The sequence below is a fragment of the Scomber japonicus genome, chromosome 13, assembly GCF_027409825.1.
Source record: "Scomber japonicus isolate fScoJap1 chromosome 13, fScoJap1.pri, whole genome shotgun sequence".
NCBI lineage: Eukaryota > Metazoa > Chordata > Actinopteri > Scombriformes > Scombridae > Scomber > Scomber japonicus.
Window position 1 is genome coordinate 19,362,317 of NC_070590.1, and position 9,425 is coordinate 19,371,741.

Genomic DNA, 9,425 nt, shown 5'->3' on the forward strand with positions numbered 1-9,425 from the left:
GATACACATGGATATAAACATGAATGTATCACTGAACAAGTAGGTGGAAAAATAAATACATACATCCTTATAGAAACAACAAATGGACAACCTCTACATACTGTTTTTGTACATAGTAAACAGAAAACAAGTGGGGAGTGCCAGGATTGTTGAAATAAATACTGCATGTGTTAAAACATGTTTTATGTTACTTTATATACGGACAGTAGGTGGTTATATGGCCTAATAATTGCATTGTTGTTCAATAATGTTTTTGCTGGATAAATTACTTAATTATCAATATTGCTGATTTGTGTTATTTTCATTAATTAAGTGACTAGAAATTTAAAGGGAAATGCCATCATTTTGTGTCTAAGTGACTAACGGGAACAACAGTTTTTGAAATTAAAACTAAAAGCTTGTTTTTGACATTGACAGGCTCAGATTGTTATTATTATTATTATTATTATAATTAAGTGTCTGACATCATTATGGAAAGGACCATATAGTGAAATAAAACATTTTCTTTTTACCGCTTGATCACATCTTTTTCGTCTCATGAGATCAAATGTTCAAGTGAAAGATAAAGAAAATAAGTTGTATTTCTCTTTGGAGATTCTTTCCATAATGTTGTCAGACACCAATCAGAGCCTGTCAGTGGTCAAAACTAACACTTTAGTTGATGTACATTGACAGAGAGCTTTTGCCCCAAAGGAATTCCCTTCATTCTTAGTCAAAATTGGAATTAGTCACTTAGACACAAAAGATGGGAAAATAAGGTCCAGGTTGAAAAATCCTGAAACTTCCCCTTAAGCCTTACAACCAGCTAGTTTCAGTAGAGGGTTTGATTTTGGCATGAGACCGGAAGCGGGCATGTTTGAATGTGTCTGACTTGACACTTGGACGTTACTAAAGCTGCAGACAGAAGTCAAACAGTGCAATCAGCTGCTGCAGAATTGCGTGAGACCATGAAAGCAGACCAAGTGTCCCACAGCAAGATGAAGGTGACAGAAATCGGGGAGTTTCTGAGGAAACCTCCTGCCGGTTTCTCCGTGATGTCTCTCAGCTCGGGTTACAGAGTCTACAGCGATCCGGAGGAGACCCTGGTGCTCATCGATGACCTCCACTCTTGCATGGGGAACATAGTCTTCCAGAAGTCGCTGGGGAGGTGAGAAAAACACGACTATGACTTTGGTACATTTAATATGCAAAACCAGTAATAATTTGGCATAATAACAATGCTCTATGGTCATTTCAATGTTTTGTTTTCTTACCATCAGATGCCTCACAACATATCATTTACAAATAACACACTGACACAAAACTCTGTGGTTTGTGTTCCCAATATCAGGAAAGTTAAAGTGAACAATTTATGGGAGTACACCAGCTTCAGGAAGAGTCTGCTGTCCAGGAGAATCTATCTGCTGATTAGTGCCTGCGAAGAAAACTTTCCAGTGTCCAACAGAAAGGCAGCCAGTGAGACCAAAGGTGACTTAAACCAAAGTAGGGTCATAGGTCCTCCAGGGGTGCTTTAAGGGGATATAGGGGGTCCTCAGCAAAAAGAGGAGTCGTTTATTTTCACTATAATAAACACAATGGCACAATGTTTGACTTTTTTGGTGATGGGTCTTATACACTTTCTGTATTAAAACATCTAAAAGCAAAAATCGTAAAAGATGGGGGGGCTGGGAAAAAATCTTATCAAACAGGGGTCTAATTTGTGTCAGTTTTGATGTGAAAAAGTTTTGAAAACTTCCGCTGTAAACTTCAGCATGGTCAAAGTGTAATTTGTGTGTAAATACACTCAAAGAATTACACAGTGGTAAAATAAGTGGCCCTAAAAAGCACCACTGGCATGTTTTAGTGAGCACAAAAAGTGTTTTTCAAACCAGTGAGTACTTGGAGCTGCTAAGTGTTTCATGCCGTTTGACGGTATGAGTGACTCATGTAGGCTTTGCAGACATTTGCAGTGGGTGGAGTAGAGACATTTTAATGGCAGCACAGTATTTCATCCACATGACGGCATGTTTTTATCTTGATGAACTATCCTTTGCCCTGTTTCAGTGCTGAAGCAGTATGTGGTGTCCATCGATGGCAATGACCCTTTCATCAAGTGGCAGATGGAAAAAGGCCTGGACTGGACCATCTCTTCTGTTGCTGGGGAGAGCTACAGGGTGGATGTAAGCAGGATTTCATAGTCCTTCTGCTGTCACTTTAAAGTTTAATACATTCCAGGAGTTATTCTGTGACAAAAATGCCAAAATTTTAGTGTTTAAAGTGATTTTTACCTCATGGCAGATCGACCTGACTGAAGCACTGGAAAGCTGGGCAGACCTGGTACAAGTTGAACCTGTGTGGAGAGATGCCTCCTTCACCCTGAAATACTATTCAGATGCCCTCTTTGACTTCCCGCATTGGTTTGGCTTCAGCAAGAGAACATTTAAGGTAACTGTCTCTAATTCTTCCTTTAACACTTCAAACGTGATCTTTACATTTTGTTAACATTTATTTGTCAGCGTGCACTTGTCTAACCTGTCTTCTTCGCTCATTTCTCTTACCATTAAAGCTGAGACTGATATGAGTGAGCAGCGGATGAACGAAGAGTAAGGAAAAGGCCAGTTTATTCGCTCAGTTTTTGATGGCATCTGCTTCTTCAAGAAAACATGAAAAAGGAGTTTCTTGATCAACAGATGAACGGTTGTAATACCTGGAATCATCAACCTGCCAGGTGAAGGATCAGCTAACCTATCGGGGCTGCAGGACCTACCTTATAATCACTGCTGCATCCAGATATGAACTCTATTCAATGGGTGGAAAGATTGATCAAGCACTGACGAGGGAATTCTAAATGACCTGATGATTATTAACTGTATGTGTACAGGGCACCAGATCTGTGCCACAAATCAGATGTTTGCAGACTTTTGTACATAATGAATCAGCATTTGTTTATGAGAAGTTTTTATTTTTTACCAAACTCAAATACAATAAAATCAGTTTTTATGTAAAAAAAAAAACCCTGAGTTTTAATTCAGCAACTCTCGTCAGGTGAAAGACAAAAAACAGGAAGAATCCACATGACTGTTATGTGCCATACACTGAATTAAGGGATGAGGAGAAGAGCAGATGCAGCGTTGGTGAAGAGATCTACGTATTCTTTATAGTTGCTGCCAAAGTAACGCGTCAGCAGGTAGTTGAGTATGCCCACAATGCACATCAGGAACAAGAAGCTGAGGATACGTTTTCCAAACAGGTAACCTGGAGTGCTACAAAGACATTTAAAAACAAAATAGGGTTAAAATGATGCTTCTAAATACACACACAAAACATGCGCTCATCCCTGCTTTAGAAACAACAGCTCAGCTATAAATTATATATTCATGAAGTTTATACATCTTTAGTTTTGTCAGAAAGGTGATCATTCTGTTTTCTGCTTATTATTGAGGTCATAGAGGGTGGTGTTATACTAGAGTGCTATATATTTTAAAGTGTTCCTAATATTTTGCCCCTCTCATGTATCATAATGTGGTGAACAAAATATGACGAACAATATAATGCAAAAATAAAACATGTTTTGGCTTTTTAACTAGAATTTATAACTGAGCTGTTGTATTAGTTTGCTTTACATTGCACAGGTGTGTCCTAATAAACTGCTTGGGTAGTGTAGATTGTTTTTGTTCATTTACCTTTGAGAGGTTTGTCCCAGGTATCCCACAAAGTACTTCTGCCTCACTACAAGGTAGATGATTCCAGCAAAGGCGGCAGGAGCTTCAAACAAATGACAGTAAAAGAAAAACCATAAGAATTGTGTTTATACCCTCTATGTGAGTCCATAAAGTAGGCAGACCTTTTCTGGTTAGGGCCTGTTTTCCTGGGTTTGTTTGTTTATGGCTCTTTTTTCCCATTAGGGGAGCTCTTAATGATACAGCATACAATGATATTTCAGACAGCTGTGGGTTTCCAGCTTGTAGCAACAGTTTGGGAAAACCCTATGTCAGTAATTACTCCTTGAACCAAGATAAGTCTGTGAAGAAATGTAGTTGCCTGGCCCTGACTTATATCCCATAAAACAACTTTAGGAAGAAGTGTGATGCTTACTGTGACTCAGCCCTTATTGTGAGTCAAAATCACTTGTACCCTGACCTCACTTATGGTCTTATAAAAGGAATGAGGGCAAATCACTGCAGCCAGACCCCACAGTCTGGTGTAAAGCGCCCAGAGGAGTGGAGACATGGGTGTAACATTCAGGTGTCTTTCACCATATAGTTTAATGTAAATATTATAACACAAACAACATTAAAGAAGTAATCTCTAACTAAACATAATATATTTTGAAGAAAAATGACTCAAGTGTTTTCAATTGAATTTCTTTGTGTGGGTGTATAGTGTTTACTGTAAATGTAGGAGTGCCATTTACAGCAGCTGATTAATGATTACCTTGACTGAGACACAGGCCGGCACACCACATCACTGCCAGGAAAGTGGGATATAAATCCATGCAGTTACGACTGAAAGAAGTGCAAACAAGAACTGTAAATTAGATTATTCAAGGAAGTTACCTGCAATGTAAAACTATGAAGCAATCATCAATGTATTTCAGACAGTGCTGCAGCGGAAACTCTACAGCTGTTGGGAAATATTGCAGAGAAGAAGTAGCTGTGAAAAAATAAAGATCCTGGGGATAGAAAAATGGCGAATGAGCTACAATACCCAGTCTGGCTCTCTGAGTGTTGGAGGAGCAAAGTTGAAACAGGGCGCCAGGAAAATCTGAGCCCACTCTCGGAGTCACCATGCACTGGCTGTTGCAATACACTGCAATAATCAGTACAGTGTGTTGCATAGCACCATGTTCCCCAAAGCTTTTGCAAGCTCACACATGTTGGCAGAGTTATTCAAAAAACACCACACTTATGTTGGCTGAGAACCTACCAAGGGTCCCAAGGTGATTAAAGAAAGAAAAAATATACATTGGCTACTTAAAATGATTTCTATTTATTTGTTTTTCTTTTTTAAAATAATTTTTAGTTTTTTCTTGTCAAATACTGGATACCTTTACCTTTTCAGGCCTCTATAACCCTTAAAATATTAAACTATGAGGAGAAAAAAAATTATTCTTTGGTCCTCCGGAGCAAAAATGAGCTTTAATGCTTGGTTGTAACCGGTTTCATTTATTGGTTAATGTCTTAAGACCATAACTGCTGCCAGTTATACCAAACACCTCACAAATATCACCAATTACTTGGATTACTGTTCTGTAATGAGCTCTCATATGACACCTTGCATCTGTCAACAGAAAATTTGATTGTGAATATACTCATTTTTAATCTTGAATGCAAGAAGTGACTCATTTTTTATTTTTAAATGTTTTAAATACCCTGAAAAAAGCACAATACATCCATATTCGAAGCTAATGAGAGCCTTTGAGGTGTCATATTAATGCATAAAGCTGAACATTCAAGGGTTAAACCTTGACTGAAAGTTTCCATCACATTTAAGAAGCTAAAGTTTGTGAATTGTTTTGAAATCCTTGCATTCACTGCAAGACAGGATGTTGCTCTGACAGGAAGTTTGCTGTTGCTGGATCTTGTAACCTGTAATGAGATCCTTCAGCTATTATTGAAATTATTGAATAAGATCTGACAACACAGTTAGTGAAATCTAAACAGTGAAGTCTGTGTAGCATGAAGCACTGAATCTGTTCTTGTAATTTTTTGTAATAAATGCAGAAATCTGATTTTCTACACTTGCTTTTAGGTTGCATAAACACACAGACTGCAGTGTTAACAGGACCTACAAATGACGATGAGTCACCTAACTGGAAAAATATGTATTCTTAGTGGTCATTGTTGCTTTCGTTGCAAGCATTCAAATGAGCCTCACACCTATTATTTTTTCTCCGTATCTAGAAGGCAAATGAGGGCTGCCTCTCACGAGAACTAATATACAGGGGGGTGTGAAAACCAAATGGAAAGTTATAGCAGGAAACAAATATAACACAAAGCCACCCACTGTTTCACAGGTGGTGTCTCATGAGAGGAATACAGCAGGAATGAGAACACGTACAAACAGAAGAACCCAGTTTCAAACTTACTTGGCACAGGTCACTCGTTCAAAAGCAGAAGTGTGCTGGGTGTTATTAGTTTTGCATTCCTTCTCCACTTTGTTGGCAAAGAAGGCTTAAAACAAATTTAAAAAAGCAGAAAGGTCATTCATATCACTGTTAGAGCATTTCTAACATCTTTAACTACTGATTTAGAGTAAAATGAAAAACTCATTTGTAATAGTTTTCTCTCACCGTTCTGAAGTACACTGATGAGTGTGACGATGACCAGGAGGTAGATGTTTTCCACCACTTTGTTGTTGTCCATGATCACTGTGCGAGCTGTACTAGAGCAGGTGGATGGAGGGGATGATGGCACATCCAGAAGTGTACATTCATACAGTTAGTTGCAGATGATAAACCTGATCTCTCCATCCCTCGTTTGTGGCTTCCCCTTTATGCAAATTGGCTTATACAGGGATGTGCAAACAAGTGTCTCATCCACTTCCTCTTATGAAAGATTTGCCAGAAGTACACATTGCTGCTGCTGCTGCTGCTGGAGTCCTGCTGTTCCTCAATCTTCTGCCTGGTTGATCTTTGAGCAGGTGGCTCTGGTGGATGAGATCAAGGCACAAAGTTATTATTTATAAGACAATGCACCAAAATTATATCAAGCATGGTAGTTGAGTAAATGTGTACTGTTATACTCAACCACTGATTGACCACAATAACTGGTTTATTCTGATAAGGCCTGTGTACAGTCAAACAGCACCTGCATGTGCTTTTGGATGGTAATGCAGCTTCATATCTGTTTTTTCCTCTCTTTTGAGGGTATGTATTAGCTTTTCCTATTGATGGATTTAATCCCATACAAACTGCTATCTCACTCCCTCACTCCTACAGATTATAATACATTAAACAGATAAGCTTCTGCAATGTCACAAAATGTATTTTTCCGTCCAGTGTTGCATTAATTTTTCACCAAGATCTTGTATTGATGATGGGAGAGTCAGACCACTGAGCAAAGTCTTCTCCAGCACATCCCAAAGATTCTCAATGGGGTTAAGGTCTGGACTCTGTGGTGGACAATCCATGTGTGAAAATGATGTCTCATGCTCCCTGAACCACTCTTTCACAATTTGAGCCCGATGAATCCTGGCATTGTCATCTTGGAATATGCCCGTGCCTTCAGGGAAGAAAAAAAACTTTGATGGAATAACCTGGTCATTCAGTATATTCAGGTAGTCAGCTGACCTCATTCTTTGGGCACGTAATGTTGCTGAACCTAGACCTGACCAACTGCAGCAACCCCAGATCATAACACTGCCCCCACAGGCTTGTACAGTAGGCACTAGGCGTTATGGGTGCATCACTTCATCTGCCTCTCTTCTTACCCTGATGCGCCCATCACTCTGGCATAGGGTAAATCTGGACTCATCAGACCACATGACCTTCTTCCATTGCTCCAGAGTCCAATCTTTATGCTCCCTAGCAAATTGAAGCCTTTTTTTCCGATTACCCTCACTGATTAGTGGTTTTCTTAAGGCTACACAGCTGTTCAGTCCCAATCCCTTGAGTTCCCTTTGCATTGTGCGTGTGGAAATGCTCTTACTTTCACTATTAAACATAGCCCTGAGTTCTACTGTTGTTTTTCTATGATTTGATTTCACCAAACGTGAAAGAGTGGTTCAGGGAGCATGAGACATCATTTTCACACATGGATTGTCCACCACAGAGTCCAGACCTTAACCCCATTAAGAGTCTTTGGGATGTGCTGGAGAAGACTTTGCTCAGTGGTCTGACTCTCCCATCATCAATACAAGATCTTGGTGAAAAATTAATGCAACACTGGACGGAAATAAATCCTGTGACATTGCAGAAGCTTATCGAAACAGCGAATGCATGCCGTAATCAAAGCTAAAAGAGGTCCAACGAACGTGTGTGACCTTTTTTTTTGGCCAGGCAGTGTATATAGGCTATAAATTCAGTTGGGAAGAGATGACATAGATGGCATGAATAAAAAGAAAAGCAAAATGTAATTATACATAAATGGCTCTATAAATTAATTTTATGGTAAGAATTCAGTTAGGCCTATTAATTCACTATTCAAAGAAAAATTAAGTAAATATAATTGTTAGTTTTGCATATTTAATTAAAAATGTAATCTTTTTCACTTATAGGTTTATTAAATACAATAAAATGGATGTAACTCTTATTTCAATGGCTAGTTGAAAATGAGCATTTTGGGCACATTTACAATATATAATTATATGTGTTGTCCATGTAAAGCAGTAATATTGAGAAATTAAGGAAACAGCATTAGATTATAAATTGACAATCTAATTGGTAATTAGAAGACAACTTGATCAACCAATCGTCGATTATAATCAAACACTGCAAAGTTCATAATAATTCCTTGACGGACACTGTTTATTAGCGGACACAGATAACTAGCGATGCTGAAAGTTTATGTCATCGTGGTAAAATAGAATTAATTGAATTTATATATAAACTGTGAGGACACCCCTGGTAAACACTTCCCATATGGTCTAGCGGTTAGGATTCCTGGTTTTCACCCAGGCGGCCCGGGTTCGACTCCCGGTATGGGAACGCCTCTTTTTCTTTGACAAAAGCAGCATGCTTAAACTCGATCTCTTACTGATATGTAGCTTTTTAATTATGAATGTATGGCTAAACATTTAATAAGCTTGATGAGACACAGTGGTGCTCACTGTATCACAAGGGTTGATAGGCTTGCCTGTATGCAGGCATGACTTATAAGGACAATATGGTTTAACATTGGTTATGGTTAAGGTAGAAAAAAAAATCAAACCAAAGAAAAGGTTTTTCTGTACTTGTGCTGTAAGTGACTATCTTCATTTTTATTTACAGACATAGAAGACAATCATTTGGTCTAAATGACTGTGTGTTTACAGTGATTTACTTGGCCTAACCTGAAAATTATAGTAACAATGTCTGTGTAACTTATTCTAAAAATAATTGAAAATAAATGCCTACCAAGATACAAACTTTCAAACTTGGCATTATTTCACACCATATTCTCAAATTAACAGTATTCCAGTTTTAAGTACCACTAATTTAGCAGTTTGATTTTCTATTTTAACCTTACAAATAATATTTTTCTTCGATCTCAGGAGCCTGACACTCAAGATTAAGAAACAGCATTGCATTTCTATGAAACTATTGTTATTGTTATCAACATATATATCTGGGAAGAAGTGAAGACCGATATCAATAATGCATGTCATGCTAGACACTACACTTTATGTGACTACTTTATATAGTATTGATTTAAAAGTATTTTATTGGACTTGCAGAAAACTAAATTTTGTATAACGTTTCTTTAAAATATTCCCTCTTAAACTCTTTGTTTTACCTTAGATGTCAT

The 9,425-nt window shown here is 38.0% G+C and overlaps 2 protein-coding genes and 1 non-coding gene across 4 annotated transcripts; 2 read left to right on the forward strand and 1 right to left on the reverse strand.

Annotated features, from left to right (window-relative positions):
* The first annotated feature begins 934 nt into the window (after positions 1-934).
* Positions 935-2,847, forward strand: LOC128371358 (mesenteric estrogen-dependent adipogenesis protein-like). 2 transcript variants are annotated; one of them, XM_053331662.1, is made up of 5 exons: positions 935-1,147; positions 1,331-1,482; positions 2,044-2,159; positions 2,278-2,424; positions 2,546-2,847. In XM_053331662.1, exons 1-5 carry the CDS (start codon positions 948-950, stop codon positions 2,558-2,560), a joined length of 630 nt encoding a protein of 209 aa, XP_053187637.1. In that variant the 5' UTR covers positions 935-947; the 3' UTR covers positions 2,561-2,847. The 2 variants fall into 2 exon arrangements, with proteins under 2 accessions (XP_053187637.1, XP_053187638.1); XM_053331663.1 differs by having other exon boundaries at positions 1,331-1,455.
* Positions 2,848-2,957: 110 nt separating this feature from the next.
* On the reverse strand, positions 2,958-6,403 carry alox5ap (arachidonate 5-lipoxygenase-activating protein). Its single transcript, XM_053331665.1, has 5 exons — positions 6,272-6,403; positions 6,068-6,152; positions 4,414-4,484; positions 3,663-3,744; positions 2,958-3,242 (listed from the first exon to the last, which is right to left on the reverse strand). The coding sequence occupies exons 1-5, from the start codon at positions 6,342-6,344 to the stop codon at positions 3,080-3,082; spliced, it is 474 nt and encodes a 157-aa protein (XP_053187640.1). The 5' UTR covers positions 6,345-6,403; the 3' UTR covers positions 2,958-3,079.
* Positions 6,404-8,554: 2,151 nt separating this feature from the next.
* Positions 8,555-8,626, forward strand: trnae-uuc (transfer RNA glutamic acid (anticodon UUC)). The gene has a single exon. It is a non-coding gene; the product is annotated as a tRNA-Glu (tRNA).
* The last annotated feature ends 799 nt before the right edge of the window (positions 8,627-9,425 follow it).